The sequence below is a fragment of the Mytilus galloprovincialis genome, chromosome 6 (genome assembly GCF_965363235.1).
Source record: "Mytilus galloprovincialis chromosome 6, xbMytGall1.hap1.1, whole genome shotgun sequence".
Lineage (NCBI taxonomy): Eukaryota > Metazoa > Mollusca > Bivalvia > Mytilida > Mytilidae > Mytilus > Mytilus galloprovincialis.
Genome location: NC_134843.1, coordinates 55818650 through 55845923, shown reverse-complemented (window position 1 = coordinate 55845923; position 27274 = coordinate 55818650). Strand labels below are relative to the sequence as shown.

Here is a 27274-nt window from a genome sequence, read left to right as displayed (position 1 = left end):
AGCACAATAATTACCAGATGCTCCGCAGGACACAGCTTTATACAACCGCAGAGGTCAACCCTCTTTGAACAATGAACAACTTCTGTCATTTATTTTGCTAAACAAAATCTTGGATGGCAGATGACCCGCAAATTTTATTTCAATTTTATAAAATAGAGACATCAAGCTATACAGTATGAAAAAATGAACCACTTCTGTCCTTTATTTTGCTCTGAAAATTCAATCAAACACATTTTATGTCTGTTTTTCCTATATTTAGCCTATTTGCACTCATTTTCAGAGGTCAAAAAATCTCTTGGATGGCCGGTGACCTCCAAATTTTATTTCAATTTTATAAAAAAAAAAGAGACATCAAGCTATACAGTATGAAAAAATGAGCCACTTCTGTCATTAATTTTGCTCTGAAAATTCAATCAAAGAGATTTTATGTCTGTTTTTCCTATATTTAGCATATTTGCACTCATTTTCAGAGGTAAAAAAACTCTTGGATGGCTGGTGACCCCCAAATTTTATTTCAATTTTATAAAACAGAGACATCAAGCTATACAGTATGAAAAAATGAACCACTTCTGTCCTTTATTTTGCTCTGAAAATTCAATCAAAGACATTTTATGTCTGTTTTTCCTATATTTAGCCTATTTGCACTCATTTTCAGAGGTCAAAAAATCTCTTGGATGGCCGGTGACCTCCAAATTTTATTTCAATTTTATAAAAAAAGAGACATCAAGCTATACAGTATGAAAAAATGAGCCACTTCTGTCATTTATTTTGCTCTGAAAATTCAATCAAAGAGATTTTATGTCTGTTTTTCCTATATTTAGCATATTTGCACTCATTTTCAGAGGTAAAAAAACTCTTGGATGGCTGGTGACCCCCAAATTTTATTTCAATTTTATAAAACAGAGACATCAAGCTATACAGTATGAAAAAATGAACCACTTCTGTCCTTTATTTTGCTCTGAAATTTCAATCAAAGAGATTTTATGTCTGTTTTTCCTATATTTAGCATATTTGCACTCATTTTCAGAGGTCAAACAACTCTTGGATGGCTGGTGACCCCCAAATTTTATTTCAATTTTATAAAACAGAGACATCAAGCTATACAGTATGAAAAAATGAGCCACTTCTGTCGTTTATTTTGCTCTGAAAATTCAATCAAAGAGATTTTATGTCTGTTTTTCCTATATTTAGCCTATTTGCACTCATTTTCAGAGGTCAAAAAATCTCTTAGATGGCCGGTGACCCCCAAATTTTATTTCAATTTTATAAGATTGAGACATCAAGCTATACAGTATGAAAAAAATAGCCACTTTTGTCGTTTATTTTGCTCTGAAATTTCAATCAAAGTGTATTTGTGTCCATTTTCCCTATAATTTCCTATAACCTATTTGCACTCATTTTCAGAGGTCAAAATATCTCTTAGATGGCCGGTGACCCCCATTTTTTTTTGCATTTTTTTATTTATAATACTTCAAAGTTAAATTTCACAAAGTATAAGAAAATTCTGTCGATTTTTTTCTATACCCCTGAACTACCTTAATAAGCAAATTCCTACTCTTATAGAACACAAATATTTAATTTTACTTTGCATTCCGAACTTTTTTAACAGCATATTGAGATTAAAGCTCTCTAAATATGCGTTTTCTTTATGAGTTATGGAAAAATATGTTGAACATGTTTAAACTTGAAATTAAAGTTTACGGTCTTAAAAATCGAAACACACAATTGATATGTGATTTTATCGCACAAAAGAATGGACACCTTTATAAGTAATATAATCATTCCATGTATGTAATCTTTTCTACCATCGTTAAAAATAAATCTTCTTAAGGATAAACGTTGATAATAAGACAAATGTATATGCATGCATAATCGACATAGAAAATGAATGTAGGATTACAACTACCATGCATTAAATTTTTTTTTTATTTATCACTAATTGTAACTATACTGCTATGTACAAATTAGTATCATAGTCTCAGGTCATCGATAAAATTCAATAATAGTTATTTTGTTATCATTTTGACCAGACTCAAGCTGGCAGCCACTTTTATCGGCCAATCAAGTTAGCAGCCACTTTTTTCCAGCAGCCAATTTTGACGATATGTCTAAAAACCAAAAAACCGCATGAGACTCAAACGTTCCAAAAATCGCTATATCTTAGTTAAATAAAGTTTAACAGCGGAATTCGACAATTTCGCGGCTTGTACTGCTTCTAAAAGCATTTAATTACGTTTTGAATATGTATGTGAAGTAAGCTGCCGGTTTGTTATTTGATATTCGATATTCAATATACAACCGGTTGCTAGCAGTCGGTTCAACATCAAAATTTAGTTGAAAATCAAAAGTATGATTTCATAGTTAACAGGAGTGAAAAATTACGTCGCAAATAGTTTTATGACCCCTTCAAGCTGTCGTAAATTCTCGTTGTCCTCGAATATAAACCCTTATATAAGTTGCATATTTGTCTTTATGTAATAAAGATTTTTATCAATAAAACGAGAGATTCAACAAAGATTTAATTCAACATATAATATATAAAACTAAAACTAAAGCCGGCCACTCTAAAAACATTCCAAAATATAAAAAGAAATATCTATGGAAAGCCAAAAAAAGAATAAATATACTGTGAAAACCTACGGGAGACTGCTCAGATGACAGTTATACCCCTGGTGTTTTAATACACCAAATGCAACGATATTATAGACTCTGTAGTATATAAAATTGGGTGTAGAGATTAACGTTACTATAAGGATCTTGGATTATAGGTATTGAAAATACATAAATAGGCAACTTTGAACCTCTGTGGTGGCCAGACGGGCCCGGATCCCAGAAAAATATTTAAGTGGGGAATAGCTTGGGTTAATACCTTTAAAATGAGCTAGGTTCGGTTCGGAACTTTGCCGTAGGGATATACCGAAGAGTACCGAATGTGTAGTTGATATGAAAAATACGTAAATGGGCAACTTTGAACCTCTGTGGGGTCCAGACGGGCCCGGATCCCAGAAAAATATTTAAGTGGGGAATAGCTTGGGTTAATACCTTTAAAATGAGCTAGGTCCGGTTCGGAACTTTGCCGTAGGGATATACCGAAGAGTACCGAATGTGTAGTTGATATGAAAAATACGTAAATGGGCAACTTTGAACCTCTGTGGTGGCCAGACGGGCCCGGATCCCAGAAAAATATTTAAGTGGGGAATAGCTTGGGTTAATACCTTTAAAATGAGCTAGGTCCGGTTCGGAACTTTGCTGTAGTGATATACCGAAGAGTACCGAATGTGTAGTTGATATGAAAAATACGTAAATGGGCAACTTTGAACCTCTGTGGGGTCCAGACGGGCCCGGATCCCAGAAAAATATTTAAGTGGGGAATAGCTTGGGTTAATACCTTTAAAATGAGCTAGGTCCGGTTCGGAACTTTGCCGTAGGGATATACCGAAGAGTACCGAATGTGTAGTTGATATGAAAAATACGTAAATGGGCAACTTTGAACCTCTGTGGTGGCCAGACGGGCCCGGATCCCAGAAAAATATTTAAGTGGGGAATAGCTTGGGTTAATACCTTTAAAATGAGCTAGGTCCGGTTGGGAACTTTGCCGTAGTGATATACCGAAGAGTACCGAATGTGTAGTTGATATGAAAAATACGTAGATGGGCAACTTTGAACTTCTGTGGGGTCCAGACGGGCCCGGATCCCAGAAAAATATTTAAGTGGGGAATAGCTTGGGTTAATACCTTTAAAATGAGCTAGGTCCGGTTCGGAACTTTGCCGTAGGGATATACCGAAGAGTACCGAATGTGTAGTTGATATGAAAAATACGTAAATGGGCAACTTTGAACCTCTGTGGTGGCCAGACGGGCCCGGATCCCAGAAAAATATTTAAGTGGGGAATAGCTTGGGTTAATACCTTTAAAATGAGCTAGGTCCGGTTCGGAACTTTGCCGTAGTGATATACCGAAGAGTACCGAATGTGTAGTTGATATGAAAAATACGTAAATGGGCAACTTTGAACCTCTGTGGGGTCCAGACGGACCCGGATCCCAGAAAAAATATTTAAGTGGGGAATAGCTTGGGTTAATACCTTTAAAATGAGCTAGGTCCGGTTCGGAACTTTGCCGTAGGGATATACCGAAGAGTACCGAATGTGTAGTTGATATGAAAAATACGTAAATGGGCAACTTTGAACCTCTGTGGTGGCCAGACGGGCCCGGATCCCAGAAAAATATTTAAGTGGGGAATAGCTTGGGTTAATACCTTTAAAATGAGCTAGGTCCGGTTCGGAACTTTGCCGTAGGGATATACCGAAGAGTACCGAATGTGTAGTTGATATGAAAAATACGTAAATGGGCAACTTTGAACCTCTGTGGGGTCCAGACGGGCCCGGATCCCAGAAAAATATTTAAGTGGGGAATAGCTTGGGTTAATACCTTTAAAATGAGCTAGGTCCGGGTCGGAACTTTGCCGTAGGGATATACCGAAGAGTACCGAATGTGTAGTTGATATGAAAAATACGTAAATGGGCAACTTTGAACCTCTGTGGTGGCCAGACGGGCCCGGATCCCAGAAAAATATTTAAGTGGGGAATAGCTTGGGTTAATACCTTTAAAATGAGCTAGGTCCGGGTCGGAACTTTGCCGTAGGGATATACCGAAGAGTACCGAATGTGTAGTTGATATGAAAAATACGTAAATGGGCAACTTTGAACCTCTGTGGTGGCCAGACGGGCTCGAATCCCAGAAAAATATTTAAGTGGGGAATAGACTGGTACAAGGCCTTTGAAATGAGCTACGTCCAGTTCGGACATTTGCCGTAGGAATATATGCCGAAATGTACCGAGTGTGTGATTAATAATGAAAATTTGCTATAAAGGCAACTTTGAACCTCTGCGGTGGCTAGACGGGCCCGATCCCAGAAAACTATTTAAGTTGGGAATAGGCTGGGGCAATACCTTTGAAATGAGCTAGGTCCAGTTCGGAACTTTGCCGTAGGTATATGCCGAAAAGTACCGATTGTGTGGTTCAAATGAAAAGTACGTTAAAACACGCCTTTGAATCCTTACGATGGCCGACGTGCCCGGATCCCCAAAAAATATTTAAGCAAGGAGTAGTCCAGGTCAATACCATTGAAATGAGCTAGGTCTGGTTCGGAACATTACCGTAGAAATGTGCCGAAAAGTACCGAATGTGTTGTTAATATGGGAAGTTTGCTGAGATGCTACTTTAAACTTCAGGGTTAATATTAAACGTTACATTCTGACTGCTGTTAATTTACACTAAGTTCTGTAAGTTTATTGCATTAATACAGGATATAAAAAAATACCTAAAATGAAAAAAATCCGAGTAAAACTGATGTCATACCTAGCTAATAAAACAGAGTCATATTTTCATAGAACCCTTTCAAGAGAATTTACAAATGATTTTTTTTTTCTGTAAAGAATATATAAGTGTATGTTGAGTTAAACAAATAAACAAAGTTTTTAGAAAAATGATGCATTAGATTGGGTATGACAGCGAGTACTTTCCAGAATACCAAGTCAAAAAGGCACAATCATTTAAAAAAATACAATTCGAAACATTTCGATATTTGCAGGAATATGTACAAGAGGAACTTTTCAAAAACCACCTTGAGTTGGGTAGACTAGTCACATTTTGCATGAAAATAATATAAAGGGAACAAATATTTTCCGGAGTAGGTACTCACCAGAAAATCATTCCCAACGTCTCATAAGGGCTAGTGATGCCCTACAGGTTATAAGTTTACTTCTTAAAACGGGTACCCTCTTGGCAAAGCATTTTGGGGTAAAAGGATAAAGTAGAAAACCAAAGGAAGTGCTGGTAAAGCTTATTGATGTCAACGCATCATGTGTGAACCCGTACAGAAGTGTTTCCTAAAAATGAATTTATACTACAAGCAAAAAAAACGTGGAATACCTTATACATCTAGATTAAGGAAATACGACTTCAACAAGACATAGCAAAGGAATCTGTTATTAAGGCGAAAGATGGTAGAAACTTACCACAGTGACCATTGAACCATTTTTAGGCAAGTCGAAGTGCTTTGCATACACTTGATTAGTAAAATGTCAGAAGCACACAAGTGAAGAAGGCATCGAAGGTACAGTAGATGCTTCGAGTAGAGTTGGTAAAAACCAACCCCGTAACAGGTGAGAGTTGTTCCATTTTTTGGTCAACTGAAGTTATTTTTACTGAATCAACCAACTAAGCCACTTAACTAACGTGCAAAGTTATGAAAGTATAGCATATTGCATGCGTGATTGAAGGGGGTGACCGTTAAGACATATTGTAGAATTACACCTTCATATGGATAAATTGTACCCCTAAAGGGTAAATCTTACATTCGCCTTTCAGTAAAACTAGCACAAAAGAACGCCATTATTAACGTGAGCTGTGTTATCAAGAGTACACATAAAGAGGTGAATCAGAAAAGTACACACAAAGTGCGCCAATATAAAAAAAAACACGTGAAAATGAGTTGAACCATAAGGGTTTAGTTTCCCCCATGTGTTTGAAACACATTGACCAATTTTAAAGGCTAAATACTTGAACTAGCTTTTCTATCAACGTGTTTGGGTATGATGGTGTTGAAATAAACAACAACGATTGAAAAAATGAAGAACCCGAGAAAAATTTAAAAGAACATCGGAAAGGACAGAACCCACGCAGACATGTAACTAAACAACATTACTGATAGATAAAAAAAAGTTTATCACATTTGTTCAGAGCCAAAGTGTCATCTACAATGTTAAAGTATTTTTTATCGAAAGTGTAAGAAGCACTGTTTGAGAGAAGACATTTTAGACGAAAATTCATAGTACTAGTATTTGGATTAGAGGGCTGAGGTGAAAATCAAGATACCTGAAGAAGATACCTTTATAAGATATACAACTGTAAAAGTAAAATGCGATTTCCTTATGTTAATTATGGTGACGTTTAATGTTACTTATAACATATAGACACATGACAACCTGACAAGTCAAAAGCTCACACGAATGCTTACCAACAAAATACACCTTCAGGTTTTTTACTACCGCGTCAGGTATGATGGTGGAAAATACAAAGAAACAAAAGTGTACCCAGGGGGTGACATGGTTATATATGTGTGGCTTGTAAGGAAGAGGAGATGAAGGACATTGCAGACTTGTACATGGATAAAAAGACCTGGTGATGACTGAAGAAGATCCCCAATGTTTTGAAGCGATTTCACGTTGTCACATGTACGATGATGAATTAGGGGAAGGCAAAGTGCGTGATCGCGACCACTTGATCGTAAGTATCGTGATGCAGCACAGATAATTAATGTAACTTAAACTTACTTACCTATGTTTCCATTATATTTCACAACTTAACAATGTATGACGTCCACTTGTTCGTAAAGGCATTGGGGTATACTGTTTTTGAAGTGAACTGCATTCCAAATACCGATGAAGAGAACATTAGTCTTTCTAAGAAAGTTGATGGGTAAGACATTCTATTCATTGATTAGTGTATGTTTATGTTATTTCATATATTTAGCCATTTAAAGCTGAACCAATGTAAGGTATTGAAGTCTTGTTTTATGAGCATTATGAATGAATGATAAACAAAGTGTGTACCCTTACGATTTCATGAAGGGTCCTCATAAGAAGAAGACAATACAACTACCATTTGCTGACCAGTTTTACAACCGACTTAACAATGAACACATTAGTGTGGCTGACTATGCTCAAGCAAAACATGTGTTAACTAGATTTAATTGTCAAACATTACAAGACTACCGTGATGTGTACTGGAAAAGAGACGTTGTGCGATTGGATGATATATTTGAAAACTAGTGTCATTTGTTTAAAAGCTTACGGGCCTTGATGTATTTCATTATTACACACACCAGGGATAGCTTACGATTCGGCGTTAAATACAAGCTAAGTTAGATCACAATTGTTACACGACCCAGACATGTTACTTCTGTTTGAATAAGTAACACGAGAGGGGACTTACTCAAATAAGCCATGGACATTGGGTGGCCAACAACAAATACATGAGTGTATGCGACCCTGCACAACCTTCCCAATGACTTTTTTTGGAATACTTAACTAGTAGTACTAACTATGAGTATGTGTTGGCCATGTCAGAACCGTAGCCAACAAGGGTTTTGAATTAGTGGACGACTTTGAAGTCATTGACATGTGGAAAGAGGAGGATGAGGTTGGGTACATAATTGAATGGGATTTGGTTACTCAGTCGACCTTTACGATAAGCTTAACGATGTATAGTTTTCACATGAAAACAGAAATTAATAAGTTTCATAAGTTGGTACCGTATTCAAATCCGACAAATGTGTACAGTATGTTCTTTATGATAGAAATTTGAAACAGAGTTATTCAAATGGGTTGGTATTAACAAAAGTGTATCATGTGTTCAAATTTAAACAATCATGTAGGCTTGAAATTTGCATTTACCTGAATATTCACCTTATAACCATAACTACCACTCGCACCCTGTCTGAAAAAAACCTTTTTTTTTCAAACTGATGAACAAAGTTTGGAAATACCATGGTACACATATTCAAACGGATGAATATAAAATAAGTGACTACCGAAAAACAATCGTACACATGAAGAAAACCGAACTCAAATTTGACAAGCCTGTGTATTTGGGAGCATGCATCTTAGACATTTCAAAGATTTTAATGTACGACATTCATTATGAAACCTTCGGGAACAAAGTTCGACTATTGTTTACCGGCACTGATAATTTAGTCTATTAAATTCAAACTGACGACTTTCTAAAGACATGGTATCTCAAATTCAAACAAGTTTGACACACTTAACTATTGTACGAACAACCTATCGTTGAATTCCAAATAACGTCAGCAAATAGTGATTGGTGTGTTTGAAGATACATTTGGTGGTCAAATGATTTAAGAGAGCCGTGGTGTAGTGGTTAGTGCATCGGACTACTAACACAAAGGTTCCTGGTTCGATTCCCGTTTGGGATGAAAATTTCAGGAACTCAATTTTCGCCTCTCCCTTGACACCATTTGCGAGTATGGTCTTGGGGAAACGATGATAGTCCGTCGGACGGGGACGATAAATGGCTGGCCCGTGTTATGAGAGAGCCACATCTCTTGCACGTTAAAGACACCCTTGTAGATTTCGAAAAAGAGTAGGCTAATGCCGCTACAAGGCAGCACTCGCACCCGCAAAGTGGAAAGGGATTAATATAAGTTGCAAAACTTGTTTCCCAATCCACTATAAATAAATATGTTTAAACTAATGATTGCTGAGTGTGTAGGGCTTCGTGCAAGATGTTTTAATATCGAATGAAAGATGGTTAAAACACAAGGAAAGCTTAAGGAAAAACCAAACAGGTGAATCGACAGAATATTCCGTGTAACCATTACCAGCCGTGTTTTATGACCTACCAAAGTTGACATAGAAAAATGAACGTCATTCGCAGTTACCTTGAAATCGTGATGACTTAAGAAACTAACACACAAGATGACACACGTTACATTTTAAAAGATGGAATCAGAACACTGGCACATGGACATTTTCAAATTGAAAACGAATACCTAAGAGACGTATGGTGATAGAAGTAACAATGCCTGGATTCATCAAACCTCTAAAACATATTGTTATATAAGGAACAACAACATTTATCATATGTTAAAATAATATGAATGATATTGAAAGATGATTGCAATTTCGCGCCCGTTTGGAGGCTCGAAAACTTAAAATAAGTGTTACGTGTACACAACATTCTACTTCCAAAAAAGCCACTCTCAATGGTAAATTGTAGAGAACAGTTAAAACTTTTCATATTTGAGAAGTTTGTTAATGCGGGTTATCCTACTTTCCAAACCTTTTTATCCTACCGTTATGGGACATGTAACCCATTGGACGACAACTAGCAAATAAAGTTGAGAATGAAAATGGGGAATGTGTCAAAGAAACAACAACCCGACCATAAAACTTCCTTCCCTCCCTACGTAATGGTAAATTTCTTGAAATCAAGATCTGCTACAACACATGACAGACAATTTTGGATTCTATGGAAATTGAGAAATACATTACAATCCCAGTGTAACCTATTGGAGACGGATATAAAACGACTAGAGAAAGATTTTATAACAACCATTAAAGAACTTGAGAAAAAGGTAGATGAGTTTTTAAGACCACTCTGCAACAAAAACTTTAGGTACATAAGATTAAAAACTTGACCCATAAAAACGTTGATGCACTCTTGGAACGTCCATTGTCAATGGAAGCTTAAGAGCAAAACAAGGAAGATCGAGAGAGTCTGATGATCTGTGATTTATTGAAACATGCTGGTGTGAGATCGAAAACCCTAGGTGGTTCTTCACCTGGTAAAGATATAACCCATATGTTTAAGCCTTCACCATATTGCTCGCATAGGGAAAGTAGCCTTTATGATCTTGTGCAAACTGCCAAAGACTATACTTGCTAAAAGGTTGTTACTGCAAATCTGATTGTTAAATACAAGAATTAAAGGACTTAAAGTACATTTTCCATTGAAGAAAGATCTATTTCAAACCACCCTTGGTTCGTTTTTCTGAAGTTAAGGTTCATAAAAGGACCCTTTTACGTAGACTTCATTAAAATCCATGGTACGATACGTTTGGGTTTGAGTGTTCTATACGTGGGACAAAGTTAAGACTTCCTCGGTCCACCTAAGGATGTATTCCTTTTTAAACACGCTTTTCTTAAAAAGTACTTCAAACTGTATCGACTACTTTAAATTTACCCTTTTTTAATGGAAGAAGATTACCATAAAAGTTCCGTACACTTTGTGTTCGTGTTCAGTTTAACTGTCATTAAAAGGAGTCATACTAATGAATCTATGTTTGAAGGTGTTATACTGATGAACGAGATTATTCAACACATCGATGTTTGTACGCGTAGAATAAGCCAAAAGTATTTAAAAAAGATAATTTTCATTGTTCTCATCCAACATTCAAAGAAACTTGTTTTTTCTTCATTCTCGGCAGAGTACAGTTCAATGTTGTGTTTCTGACGAAACTCTTCAGCCTCTTTGCTGCAAAGTTCAGCACCTTTATCTGTTCATAGCTTTGGAACAACCCATGATGTGATGAACGTTTGTAATGCATATTTGACCGTGACACATTTCTTGTTATGATTGACCAATGTTTCCCCTAGAAGTACTGTCCTTACCAACATCACATTAAGTACTTCACGGGATATCACTACGGAAAATTTTCTATCAAGACCCATCCCAATATCAAGGTATTGACCCGGTCTATTACCTGCTTAAATATTTTTTTCTGGGATCCGTGCCTGTCTGGCCACCACAGAGGTTTACAGTTGCCCATATTAAGCGTATTTTGAATTATAGTTTTAATGAAATGTGTTTTTATAATGGCCTTGTTATATGTCCAAGGTCTGTATTAATGGTCGAGGATGTCTATAATGGCCCGATGCATAATTACTACACATTCGGTACTCCTCGGCATATCTCTACGGCAAAGTTCCGAACTGCACCTAGCTCATTTCAAAGGTCTTGACCCAGGCTATTCCCCACTTAAATATTTTTCTGGGATCCGGGCCCGTCTAGCCCCCACAGAGGTTCAAGTCGCCAATTTACGTTGTTCCCATACCAAACACACATTCGGTACATTTCGGAATATCCCTACGGCAAAGTTCCGAACCGAACCTAGCTCATTTTAAAGGTCTTGACCCAGGCTATTCCCCACTTAAATATTTTACTGGGATCCGGGCCCGTCTAGCCACCACAGAGGTTCAAAGTTGCCCTTATGGCAAATTTTCATTATTAACCACACACTCGGTACATTTCGGAATATCCCTACGGCAAAGTTCCGAACCGGACCTAGCTCATTTTAAAGGTCTTGACCCAGGCTATTCCCCACTTAAATATTTTTTTGGGATCCGGGCCCGTCTAGCCACCACAGAGGTTCAAAGTTGCCCTTATGGCAAATTTTCATTATTAACCACACACTCGGTACATTTCGGAATATCCCTACGGCAAAGTTCCGAACCGGACCTAGCTCATTTTAAAGGTCTTGACCCAGGCTATTCCCCACTTAAATATTTTTCTGGGATCCGGGCCCGTCTAAGCACCACAGAGGTTCAAAGTTGCCCTTATGGCAAATTTTCATTATTAACCACACACTCGGTACATTTCGGAATATCCCTACGGCAAAGTTCCGAACCGAACCTAGCTCATTTTAAAGGTCTTGACCCAGGCTATTCCCCACTTAAATATTTTTCTGGGATCCGGGCCCGTCTAGCCACCACAGAGGTTCAAAGTTGCCCTTATGGCAAATTTTCATTATTAACCACACACTCGGTACATTTCGGAATATCCCTACGGCAAAGTTCCGAACCGGACCTAGCTCATTTTAAAGGTCTTGACCCAGGCTATTCCCCACTTAAATATTTTTTTGGGATCCGGGCCCGTCTAGCCACCACAGAGGTTCAAAGTTGCCCTTATGGCAAATTTTCATTATTAACCACACACTCGGTACATTTCGGAATATCCCTACGGCAAAGTTCCGAACCGGACCTAGCTCATTTTAAAGGTCTTGACCCAGGCTATTCCCCACTTAAATATTTTTCTGGGATCCGGGCCCGTCTAGCCACCACAGAGGTTCAAAGTTGCCCTTATGGCAAATTTTCATTATTAACCACACACTCGGTACATTTCGGAATATCCCTACGGCAAAGTTCCGAACCGAACCTAGCTCATTTTAAAGGTCTTGACCCAGGCTATTCCCCACTTAAATATTTTTCTGGGATCCGGGCCCGTCTAGCCACCACAGAGGTTCAAAGTTGCCCTTATGGCAAATTTTCATTATTAACCACACACTCGGTACATTTCGGAATATCCCTACGGCAAAGTTCCGAACCGGACCTAGCTCATTTTAAAGGTCTTGACCCAGGCTATTCCCCACTTAAATATTTTTTTGGGATCCGGGCCCGTCTAGCCACCACAGAGGTTCAAAGTTGCCCTTATGGCAAATTTTCATTATTAACCACACACTCGGTACATTTCGGAATATCCCTACGGCAAAGTTCCGAACCGGACCTAGCTCATTTTAAAGGTCTTGACCCAGGCTATTCCCCACTTAAATATTTTTCTGGGATCCGGGCCCGTCTAAGCACCACAGAGGTTCAAAGTTGCCCTTATGGCAAATTTTCATTATTAACCACACACTCGGTACATTTCGGAATATCCCTACGGCAAAGTTCCGAACCGAACCTAGCTCATTTTAAAGGTCTTGACCCAGGCTATTCCCCACTTAAATATTTTTCTGGGATCCGGGCCCGTCTAGCCACCACAGAGGTTCAAAGTTGCCCTTATGGCAAATTTTCATTATTAACCACACACTCGGTACATTTCGGAATATCCCTACGGCAAAGTTCCGAACCGGACCTAGCTCATTTTAAAGGTCTTGACCCAGGCTATTCCCCACTTAAATATTTTTTTGGGATCCGGGCCCGTCTAGCCACCACAGAGGTTCAAAGTTGCCCTTATGGCAAATTTTCATTATTAACCACACACTCGGTACATTTCGGAATATCCCTACGGCAAAGTTCCGAACCGGACCTAGCTCATTTTAAAGGTCTTGACCCAGGCTATTCCCCACTTAAATATTTTTCTGGGATCCGGGCCCGTCTAGCCACCACAGAGGTTCAAAGTTGCCCTTATGGCAAATTTTCATTATTAACCACACACTCGGTACATTTCGGAATATCCCTACGGCAAAGTTCCGAACCGAACCTAGCTCATTTTAAAGGTCTTGACCCAGGCTATTCCCCACTTAAATATTTTTCTGGGATCCGGGCCCGTCTAGCCACCACAGAGGTTCAAAGTTGCCCTTATGGCAAATTTTCATTATTAACCACACACTCGGTACATTTCGGAATATCCCTACGGCAAAGTTCCGAACCGGACCTAGCTCATTTTAAAGGTCTTGACCCAGGCTATTCCCCACTTAAATATTTTTTTGGGATCCGGGCCCGTCTAGCCACCACAGAGGTTCAAAGTTGCCCTTATGGCAAATTTTCATTATTAACCACACACTCGGTACATTTCGGAATATCCCTACGGCAAAGTTCCGAACCGGACCTAGCTCATTTTAAAGGTCTTGACCCAGGCTATTCCCCACTTAAATATTTTTCTGGGATCCGGGCCCGTCTAGCCACCACAGAGATTCAAAATCGGCTGGGTTTAACCTGATTTAAGCAGTCCTCGGTAGGTTTCACTATACATTTCTGTTTTTGTATTTTTGGCTTTCCATACATATTTATTATTTTTATTTTTAAATGTTTCTGGAGTGATGGTTTTTGTTTTTGTTTGTTATATAATATATTAAATTACATCTTTGGTGTCGATTTATTGATAAAAATCTATATGAAATAAAGACAAATATGCAACTTATATAATGGTTTATATTCGAGGACAACGAAAAATTACGACAGCTTGAAGGGGTCATAAAACGATTTCCGGCGTAGCCTTCCCTCATGCTTTTTAATGATTTTCAACTAAATTTGAATATTTAACCGACTGCTAGCGGTCGATTGGATATTGAATATCAATTATCGAACAACAAATAATGAACGGACTGCTAGCTTCACATACATATTTTAAACGGAATGAAATGCTTTTAGAACCAGTACAAGCCGTGAAATTGTCGATTTCCGGTGTTAGATAGCATTTAACTAATATTTAGCGATTTTTGGAACGTTTGAGTCTCATTCAGTTTTTTGGTTTTTAGACATATCCCCAAAATTGGCTACTTGAAAAAAGTGGCTGCTATCTTGATTGGCCGATAAAAGTGGCTGCCAGCTTGAGTCTAGTATCATTTTGTATATCAAAAACCGAGTCTGTACTGTCGCCATTGTGTTATGATGATCGTACACTGACCGTTTGGTCAATATATTTTGACAATATATACGGACAGACGGATTCAGTTAATTTCAAAGTGGGCGTATTTCGAACAACTTTTACATACCGCCGAGCGTAGCGAGTCGAACAATATTTTGATTATTTTTTTGTTTTACAAAATCGTTAAATACAGGAATTAATATAATTTTGGCAACCAAAGGTGGGGTCGGGGCGTGCAACCTATACGTCATCTAGATTCGCCACTTATCTTATAAAGTGTATACCGAATTAAAATATTGTAAGAAATGAGAAAACAGGAACACCCGGGAAATCGGATTATGTGAGTTGGATTATGTTTGTTATAATAAATGCCGAATATCAAGTTCTTTTTATCGATTTCTATACATTTTTCTCAAATATATATAAAAGTTATATAGGAAAATGATAAGGCAGAAAAATATACAAATAAATCGACTTGGCCGATATCCTAATAAAACTTATTGACCTTTAATTACGATTTTTTTTTCATTTCTTTGCGTTTTTACACGCCCGTCCCAATTTTGACAGGACGTATTATTGTAAACACCCGTCTGTCCGTCCGTCCTTCCATCCGTCCGTTCCTCCATCTATCAGTCATTCGGTCCGTCCGTCCGTCTAGCTATCCGTATATCTTTCTGTACAGCGTAAACATGTCGCGCCGTAACTTGAGAACAGTTTATCTAGTTTTCATGAAACTTAACAAAGTTATTTCTTGAAATGGTCAAACGATTTGTAAACCTTTATGTGAAAATCAAATTAAATCTTTTTGAGTTACAGAACTTTGTAAGTAAAACAGGAGTGTGTTTTTTTTAACATGTCGCGCCATATCTCAAAATGATTTATCATTATTGCATCAAACTTTACACACTTCTTAGTAATATAAATCTTAAATTCTATATGCTTTAAGGTGATGTTTTAAATTTTGTTTTTTAAGCGTTAATTAGGTTTTCTTTGTAAAAAAGGGGGTCACATACTGCGATGTATCTCAAAACCTATATAAAAAAAAATATCATGATGTTAACTTAATGTTAAAAAAATAATTAGATATCAGTGTTTGCTATTGAGTTTTTATATTCCATTTAAAATTAGTTTGAAGATCAGTGAAATAACGGATACGACTTTCATTAGGAAAATGTGTAGTACTATAATTACCTATGTAAATAAATGTAAACACGCCAAGTTTACTTTATAATACATATATATATTTAAATTCTTTCGAAAGACAATGTTCAGATCCGTGTAAACGTTGCTTTTCATAAATTGTTGGTTTTAAAAAAAATATAAAAAACCGGGTGATATATAAAGACGAAACCGGGTGTTGTGTAGTAAACAACAATGACGAAACCGGTGTATTTTAATTTGACATGACCCATTTCTTTCGTTCCATACACATAAATACAAGTATTGAGATGCTTATAATGACTAGTTTTGCAATCTCTGTGTCAGTATCTATCTTCCCGTACCTTTCTTTCCGTACAATGTGAACAATTTAAAGAGAAATTAAACAATTTCGAGGCAAGGTTCACTCAATTCGTCATTTTGACATGCATTTTGACTTATTTCTCCGTTAATATAGAACGGTTGTAGAAAATATTGCATATCACAATAGAAAATAGTTGTATGTGTATACATATTCTTCGATATCATTAAAAAAATAAGAAAATAAGGAGAAACCTATCTTTCTTCTGTCTATTGATGTTCCGTCATTGTGCCGGATGTTAGGTACCATCGAGTCCGATCAAATTATGCCGGTGTGGTTTAGACACAGTGTACTAGGTAACTCAAGTATACCCACTATTTTAGTTATTTTAGTTAATACTTGCATGTTGAGCGCTGGCCAAGTCCATATACAGGTGATCACTATAATTATTGTGAAATGTTTGAAAGTACAATAATTTATTCTAAGATCTGTAACAATGTCAAAGTAACGTTTGTGGTAATTCAAGTTTGAAAAGGTAGTTTGAAAAGGGAAAAAGAAGACATCGTTAAGTGGGAGAGTTGTGTTCATATATAAAGCAGAAAATAACTATGATCAATTTAAATAAATTCTCAATTATTTTTTTTAATTTTTGGATAATCAAAAAATACTTGACACATGTGTTTGAATAAACTTGTTTTCAATATTGAAAAATACTATTATTGTCTAAACAAGAACAGTCATGCGATTTATCTGACACGAGTAAGAGTACTTGAATTAATGAATAAATTATCACTTTAAAAACGCATAAGCCGCTTTTAATTACCTTTCGGTGGAATATAATGGGTCCCACAGTGAACGTATGCTACCAAGACGGCAAACACCACACACATAGTTCCATTCATGCTGTACTCTTGTATTCTTTACTGTACTGGTTTTGGTTTTACCGACGTTGTACATGCATGAAGTTTGAAATAAATCATATTCTAGTATTTATACTTTTTTGTAAATCATTACCGAGGAAAATTAAATTTTAAATTGCATGTTAATTTAGACACGAAACCTTTGTTCTAACATTTAGTTTTATCTTTGTGGTATACATGTAATAGTTAACGTAAGGGTACCCAAATTGCACCGAGTACCCAAATTGCACCTATTTAGAAAAGATAGCAATGGAAATCTTACAAGATTTTCTAGAGACTAAACAATTTGTATTTTTATGATTTGATACTATATACACGTCCTTTAACATAGGTAAACATATTTAGATATACACAAAACGTTCACAGTATTTATCAACAGATGGACTGTTTACTGAAAAAGCAAAATGTACGAAAACGTCACCATGCGACGTCATCAAAACGTCATCTTTTTAAAATTAGCAAATACAATATATTATAAGAATCCTTTTCGTAAAATATGAAGAGTAAGCATGGACTAATATCCAATTGTTCAAAATATTTGAAAAAATTAAACAAAAGCTCGGTTATAAGAATTTTGACGATGTGAATTTAAGCATGGATGCAATTTGGGTACTCCTCATTACAGAATCATGGGTAGTTTGGAGGTTGATTCAAACCCATTTTTTTATGACTCAAAGTGGATTAAAAATCAAATTGGGGTACCTATACAATAAAGAAGGATAGGGCTACAAAATAAACACAGTATGGAAATTTTTTTCTTGATCATAAAAAAACGTAGGTGAATAAACTGTCAAAATAGGTGCAATTTGGGTACCGTCACGTTAGATATTTTAGCCTTTCAACTATCACAAACTTGATATTTGAACAAATATCAAATGACCACAACCATTTAGAAATTTTGTATCATTAATTATAGAACGCGTGATTGGATTTGATTATGATTTTTTCAAGGGCGTGCTTTCTCTTTATCAGTCGTTTGACAATGTATGATGATTGTGACTTTAGCACATACTTACAACTTTTCGTCCAATCAAATTGCTTGAATTTGTCTTCTAACTTTCATAGTACATACTTTTTCATGTACTAAGTAACTACGCATGAATGACCACAAGGGTAAGATTTCATTGTATCGTAATCAAGATATTGAAATACAAATTATTACTGGCTATTTTCAAAAAAAAAATGTTGTGTTCCAAATTAAACTAAATAGTTTGTAATTAGTTTTCAAATTAATTTTTAAACATCCCACTATTCAATCTTTGGATCAAAAAATGTTTTTGACAATTAAAAGTTTCTTTCAATTAAATAAAGAGTAACACATATACAGTGTAGTTCATTATAACTTGATTAGAGAACAATGCCATCTAAAATTTTAAACATTTATATTTTCTTCCATGTAATTACTTTTTACACACAAATAGAGTGAACCATGAAACCTTGTAAAGGGAAATAAAAGCAATTTGATCTATTTCGTCATGAATTGATTGATTATTGATTGCTTAATGTCCAGTGACAGATAGTTCATGCATGTAAACTATCCAATAGACTAACTATGGGTACATACCAGGGCAGATCCATCCATTTTTAAAGGGGTTCCAACCCAAAATAAAGGGGGAGGGGTTCAACTGTATGTTCTTATTCAAAGCATTGATCATCCCCCCAAATAAGCGTTTTCCACCACCCTCTTTTGGGATCTGCCACTGCAAACTATCTATATGTTTTGAAATTTATCATGTATAGTAAAACACAGTTTTATACAAATATACCAATAAACATACTTACACCAGCAACTACAATCTTTTCATTCTGAAGTCAATATCTTACAATGATAATAGTGAGTAGATTTACAAAACTATGTAAATGAGCTACAGCTAGTCAGCCAAATCATATCAATAGACTAATTACAGGATTACTCAAGTTGTAAATATGTGCTAATATGTGCTAAGGTATATACTATGAAAATAAGAGCTTGGGGCACAGCCCCGCGCTCTTATTTTCATAGTATATACCTTTCTATACACTAACCGACACGTATTATTCAAAAAGGCGCTTAATGAGGACCACCTCTGGAAGCGTGATTTTCTCGCTGCGTGGAAGACAAATTGGTGGCTTTCGATTGGTGTCTGTTCTTTAGTCGGGTTATGTCTCTTTGCCATATTCCCCATTTCCATTCTCAATTTTACTTATATGTCTAAAAATTGACAAAAATGAAAATAACAGTGCAACTCCTTTACTTGTAATTTCTGTAGTATATTCGATTTATAAACTCGATGGGTAATATGTGTTTTATAAGTTTTATTGATTTTGTTAGAGAAAATGAATTAACACCAGTATATTATGCATGGCAGTAATGCTTTAAAATCCTTTGGCAACATGTTGTTTTTCGATCCCTATTTTAATAATCATTATACAAAAAAATATTTCGCAAACATTGTATTAGTTTACTTTGCGAAGATAGGTCTCTGCTTGTTTTTGTTTTTTTGTTATATTCAAAAGACTGATTATTTTGCCATTAAATACATTAAAAAAATCCTTGATATCAATTTCCACCTTTTTTCGTCTACGCTAGAAACGATTTAGAGTACCGCATATCACTATGACATATTCATGCTTACTTTACTGTCTGATTGAACAACCAACCCACCAGTCAGCACGTCCATGTTGACAAGGATTATCATTGAAATGATCATATTTATTAAATAACTATTTACAATCTTTGAATTGTTCGATATATCACAAAATCCGTTACCTTAATTTATTGTATTTTGCAAAACCTTTTACGATTTATTTGGCCCTCAATGCTTCTCGACTTCGTTCTTTATTATTTCAAGTGTCCTTGGTGCATCTTTTAATTGTTATTGACAAAATGTGAGTCTAGCGTACACAAAATAAAAATGTGGTACCACTGATGAGCTTTTTTAACAACCACTTGGTCAATACCACTGCTGGTGTACTTCTCTACTCCGAGGTTATCACCAGCCCATTAGTCAGCACGTCTGTATTGACATGGGTTGTCTTTTATATGGTCAAATGTATGAAGTAACTGACAAAGTTTGAATGGTATATTTATACACTAAGGATATCAAATAACATTAATAGATAACTGTGAAGATGTATTTGGCGATAACTTTTTCGTAATTTTGTCCTTAATGGTCTTCATACTCGTACCTCATTTGTATCCGAGCGTCAATGATTTGTCTTTGACGTACATAATTAGAAGCCTGATACATTTGTTTGTCCTTTATGGTTTTATCAAGTTTTAGGGTTGCGGTATCATGAACTTACATCAACACTGGACATCTCAATAAGTTTATATGAATAAGGCAAATACAAATTGTCTTACTTGGGACAAAATAAATCAGAATTGGTATGTCTATCACATTTATTTCTCATCATTTATCATTTACATTTTTGTACAATTATATTTCTGGCATTTCCATTTTTATGAAAAATACACAGACTGACAATTGAACCTACAATCAATTCTAGGGTAAGTATACTCTAAGTGCAATTACAAGTGACTTTATCAAGTAATTTAAAAAAAATACTTCTAAAATTTTTCTGTCAGCATAAATCATTTGTTTATTATTATATATTATACATATTTTTTTATTTCGTTTTTTATTTCGTTAAGTCATTAAAAGCTTTTAATTTATTATGCTTGCCATCCATCCATAAACATTTACATGAGACCTTTCATTTACATACATAACTTAAAGTTGAAAAGAGCTACCAATTACTGTCAATATTATTGAAACAGACGATAAAACGCAAAGATAGACCGACACAAGCATAAAAAAACCCAAAGTGGATGACGAGAAGACACACAACAACCCAAAACATATATTTTGTTTTTATAAAAACCTATACACTTCAACTACTAAATTGTCTATACTTCTTACCAGCACACTTGGTACAATTAAAAACCTTATAATAAATTGTTCAAATAAGGCCTTCGAAAATAGTGGAATAAATTACTTTTGGAGTGTCAAGAACTCGTTGGAAGTACTTGATAAATTGCATGCTTATATTGGTGATTTTGAATCTGTTCAAAGTTTTGATTTTTCTACCCTGTATACCACATTGCCTCACATTCTCATTAAGAAAAAATTCACACACCTAATTAAATGGGCATTCAAAAAATCAGAATGTGAATATATATGTTCAAACTCTTTTAGGTCATTTTTTAGTAGCAATAAACAAAAAAACTATGTTAATTGGACATGCTTTGATACTATATATGCCCTTGAATTTTTACTAGATAACATTTTTGTTCGCTTTGGGGATTCCGTATATCGTCAGATTATCGGAATTCCAATGGGGACTAACTGTGCACCACTTATTGCGGACCTCTTTTTGTATTGTTATGAGTTACAATTTATGACAAAAATTAGCAAAGACCCATCAAAACAACATCTGATAAACAAATTTAATAATATTTTTAGATATTTGGATGATATTTTGGCTCTCAATAATGACGACTTCAGTATGTATATTAATGAAATTTATCCTGCTGAACTTACTTTAAATAAAGCTAATACTAACAATGACCACTGCCCTTTCCTCGATCTTGATATCTATATCACTAACGGAAAGCTGAATACTAAAATTTATGATAAAAGGGATGATTTTTCATTTCCTATCATTAATTATCCGTTTTTAGATGGTGACGTTCCCTTGTCACCATCTTACGGTGTTTATATATCTCAACTTGTACGATTCGCTCGTGTATGTAACAATGTTTTAGATTTTAACGAGAGAAATTTATGTATTACTGAAAAATTATTACACCAGGGTTTTCGATATCACAAACTAGTCAAAACATTTACTAAATTTTATCATCGGTATAAAAACATCATTCGTAAATATAGCTCAACATGCAGACTTCTTATACGTTCAGGTATTTCACATCCAATTTTTTATGGAAATATTCTTTATAAAGCACAAAGGTGTCAGTATTCACCTCAGAAACTTACAAAACCTTTGAATAGACTTATTAAGAAGGGATATAATTACGATACTGTTGTCAAGTCATTAAAGATTGCATATTTTGGCGTTAATATTGAGTCACTGATAAGGTCTTTGCGTCGGAACTAAACACATTTATTCTAAAAACAGTTGTTGGCATGACACGGGTTATGTTCTTCTCATATATGTTATGATGGTATGATACTAAACCCCTAACGGGAAGGATTGTGCCTGATGTTCATATGATGAAATCATAATCTTTCAGTCAGTTTAATTGAAGTCTGGAGCTGGCATGTCAGTTAACTGCTAGTAGTCTGTTGTTATTTATGTATTATTGTCATTTTGTTTATTTTCTTTGGTTACATCTTCTGACATCAGACTCGGACTTCTCTTGAACTAAATTTTAATGTGCGTATTGTTATGCGTTTACTTTTCTACATTGGTTAGAGGTATAGGGGGAGGGTTGAGATCTCACAAACATGTTTAACCCCGCCGCATTTTTGCGCCTGTCCCAAGTCAGGAGCCTCTGGCCTTTGTTAGTCTTGTATTATTTTAATTTTAGTTTCTTGTGTACAATTTGGAAATTAGTATGGCGTTCATTTTCACTGAACTAGTATATATTTGTTTAGGGGCCAGCTGAAGGACGCCTCCGGGTGCGGGAATTTCTCGCTACATTGAAGACCTGTTGGTGACCTTCTGCTGTTGTTTTTTATTTGGTCGGGTTGTTGTCTCTTTGACACATTCCCCATTTCCATTCTCAATTTTACTTATACAGGCGCTGCTGAAATGTTGCAACATAGGAATAAAAGGTTCAGAATTAGAGGGTTGCATGATTTCTTTTGTCGTATAGGTTTGTTCTCAACGAATTCTCGTCAATAATTTCTAAGTCAAGATATGGGACTGACTGTATCTGCTGTTTCACTCTTTTGAAATCCGATATGGTAGATAAGTTCAACATACATCATTTGCATGTAATCACCAAGTTTTGAGAAATACTACGTGAGAGGACAAGATCTTAATATAGAAATGTAAAGAGAAAGGATAACGCTATTTTCTTCACAAAATGCAAGTAGAAAGAGATTATTTATTTTCTAACCGATCTTTAGAATTATTTTGTATCTATATGCTGGGTTTGTAGTTGCACAGTAGCTAACAAGAATACATATATACATGGACATGAATGGTTATAAAATTTTATTCAGTCTTGAGAGAGAGACACAAGGGTTCAGGAACGACTAAACCCTGAATCGTATAACTCATTTTTTTTTCTATTTCGTTGATTTATCTTCTTTCTAAGATAGAAAATAAAGACATAATACAGGTATCTAAAAGTCGGGAAATTTTTGTAGTAAACAATTTGCTTCGACATTTGACTGCCTGGTAAAAAATACGCCACCTTTTAAACAGTTCCAGATCCGCCACATTGAATTCTAAGTTGAATTGAATTTAATACGATTATTGTGCTGTTCTAAAACATTTTCTATCTACGACCGTACATACTTCACCTACTGCAATTCAAGTACTAACGCATAACTATATATAAATCTAAAAGGAGTAATATGCATGCCCATGACACAAATATCGATCAGTGACTACAGAGAAGATTTTAACAAAGGGTTACGTAAATATTCAATGTTTGTTTCAAAAACGTTGAATTGATTTAGATTGAATTGCATAAAAACACTGTTATAGAACATACTTTTCACTTAAACTCAAATCAATGAAAAAGATAAAATAAAAAAAATAATATACAATGCTATCAATATTCATGTAAAATAATATATTACAGACTACACATGTACGTCCTCTTTAATTATAGGATAAATCAGTCGACTTTCTCAATTTGGTCACTCTGTGAGCTGTTTGTGTCCGTATTCGGTTGAACATCTAAATATTCAGGTGACGTGACGTCATAACCTCTTGATGACTGATATGGAACTAGTTTACTGTATGGCCTACCAGCTGTTTCATAATCTCTAACTGAGCGACATGATAATGGATCAATGTATGGTCCTAAAGCAATTTCGTCCGCTCTAGGTACCAGATCAATGTATGGCCTTGAAGCTTCGTCATACTGATGAGTGGCTATATGGTCCGACTCGTATACTTGTAGATAACTGAAAAAACCTTATTGTTTAATGAAAATACTGTATAGAAAGTTGATATGAAAATTGTGTAATAAAAGTGCTCGTATAGAAATTGCATAAGTAAACACAATTAAACGATGTGTTGTGTGAAGTTATCAGTGCTTTTAGACCAAAGTAGTTAACTCAAATTAGCGAATCTGGCTTTAACGCACATATGAGTGATTAGTTAAACAAAATTTGAAAAGAGAAATAAAAATAAAAACAGCATCATCAAAAACATAAACAAAAACATTTTAAAAGTACGATAGCTTAATTCAAAACAAAATTTGAAACATAAATATTAATAAACGAATAGATTGGAGTAAAGATATTAAAACACAATGGAAGATTCGTTTTGTTTATATCGCCATAATCTTTACAGACAGAATTGACTGTGATTTACAAATAGGACTAACCATGAACTACTACTATCAATCAGTAGTACACTCTCTTAAGATCTGCGTCTGTTTGTAGATGGATCTAGTTTCTGGTACAGCAACACTCTAAATGAATGGATGCTTTAAATTCTAAACTTGTGCAGGAAATTGCATAGCTTTGTACACATTTAAGAATCATTGCTTCAACATTAGGTTTTTGAGCGGTCATTATATGATCTATTACAATGTTGTCTATATTTCTAGAAGCATTCGATATGTATGCCCATCATCCTCGGTGACTAAGTTTGGAAAAATGTGAATTTAACATTATACATCGGCATAAGTGGGATAACTATGAATGTTGCTGACTTAACTGCTTACCGTCCATCAATTGTGGAATCGGCAATCTCGTCTAGCTGAATAGACTGTGCGAATATTAGGAGAGAAGTAAATTTGTATCTAAAATTTAATTATAGGTTGCATTTCTGTAAATATTGACAATGCAATTTCCCATAGGAACTCCTTTTACGGCTAAAACTGTACCACTTTTACTATGAAGTTTTGAAAAAAATCTTATCCTAGAATTGAAAGTTCATATGCACCACAATTTTTTTCAAAGGTCAAAATATAGGGCTGTGCGGCATATTTTCAACGTTATATGCCCTGAACTTCTCAGAGTTTAAACTTACACTAATTTTCTTAACTACCCCTACCTCGAATGAAAGGTTACCACAGATTTCAATGTAAACAATATGCACGTGTTTGTTTACTGGTAACATTCCCAAGTTCTGTGTCTGCGATATGGAACACAGAGAGCATAACTGGGAACCAGTATGTAAACAAAATGAATTTTCTATGAATATTCAATTACTCCCCAAAAGAGGCGTGTTTTGAGAAACAGCTGTATTTACAAAGTGCAACCTATACTTAGAGGCTGTTAAAATATTTAAAACAAAAATCTTTTTAGAAAAAATTCAAAGGTACATGTAGTATCATTTTAAAAGAAATATTCAAATTTAAGATAGTCATGGTTCAAGAATTGTTAGTAGTTGATTACACAAATATCCAATAAAGTAAGATGGTTAAAAATGTATTAATATGATGTAAAAATAACAAACTATATATATAAGCACGACACTAGATATATAATCACGACACGAATGCCTCTGAGCCAAGCATGCAGGTCTTGAGCCATAGGTTATAATGTACAAAAAAGTAATAATCAGAGTGTGTACATTTGTAACAGTACGAGGCACAGCAAATTATACAAATATCGATATCCAATCACTTTTAGGTAAGGGTGCACGTACAACAAAATAAATCGTGTTAATGTCTAGCCTATAATTCGAACTTTTGTCGAAAAAAACAAAAGACGAAAAAAAATGATGTTTTTGTGAACATTTGAATTGCTTACTACAATTCCTACAACCACGATCACAGAAATTAGTAGAATTCATCATTAATATTACATCCACTAGGATGGGTACGAAGTATGTTTAATGTCATTCCGGCCAAAAAGTGTTGTTCTTTAACAACGCGTTGGTAAAAGACTGCTTTGCTTAGATTTTTTACACAGCACATTTGTCAATTCACAAATACACTGAAATCGTTATCATGAACGTTAAACTACCTGTTTTAAATTCAGTTTTCAGAGTTATTGCTCATGTTGGTGAAATGTAGACAGCTACAATGCATAATATCAGTTCTGCTCTGTTCTGTTCATATAAAAATTTACAAAAATAAGGCATCCAAACCGTGGTTTGAAGATGATTGTAAAGAATCCAGGAAAAAATATAAATCATACAACAGAAAATTGAGAAGAAATCGATCTCAACTTCAGGAGGCCGAAACTAAAATATAAGCGGACTATGAATAAAAGTATAAGAAAACATAGGAAAAAAATTAGAAATAAAATAAATAATTTGAAATCCACTAACCCAAAAGAATATTGGAAAATTTTGAATAGTGGAAAAAAACAGAAAAGCCCTAATATTGTTAGATTATTTTAAAACATTAAATGCTGGTACCGCAAATGAAGATGGCGAAAATGTAAACAACCAAAACGATATGGATAGATTAAACATGTCATTAAATGTACCCATAACTGTAGATGAAATTTAAAAAGCAGTTAAAAATCTGAAAAATAATAAAGCCTCTGGTGACGATATTATTATAAATGAGTATTTAAAGCATTCATTTCATATTTTATCTAGTATATTAGTAAAACTGTTTTATATTTTATTTGACAGTGGCATTATTCCCGAGATTTGGTTATTGGGAAATATTATACCAATATATAAAAACAATGGTGACAAATTGAATTCCAAAAACTTTAGGCCTATCACTATTATTAGCTGCTTTGGCAAATTATTTACCTCTGTTATGAACAAAAGATTAAACATATTTTCTGATGATAATCAGGTTATTTGTGAAAATTAGTCAGGGTTTAGCAGTGGATATAGTACTACAGATAATTTATTTGTTATTTACATGTAATTTAGTTTAATGAAAAGTAAAAAGAAAAAAAACGTATTGTGCC

The 27274-nt window shown here is 35.1% G+C and overlaps 1 protein-coding gene across 1 annotated transcript in view; it reads right to left on the bottom strand.

Annotated features, from left to right (window-relative positions):
* The window catches only part of LOC143078208 (uncharacterized), a 38136-nt gene extending 20808 nt beyond the window's left edge, over positions 1–17328 (bottom strand). The window contains exon 1 of the mRNA XM_076253138.1: positions 17168–17328. Within this exon, the coding sequence (XP_076109253.1) occupies positions 17168–17246 (79 nt within the window). The 5' untranslated portion in view covers positions 17247–17328. The remainder of the gene's footprint in view (positions 1–17167) is intronic.
* Positions 17329–27274: the final 9946 nt, after the last annotated feature.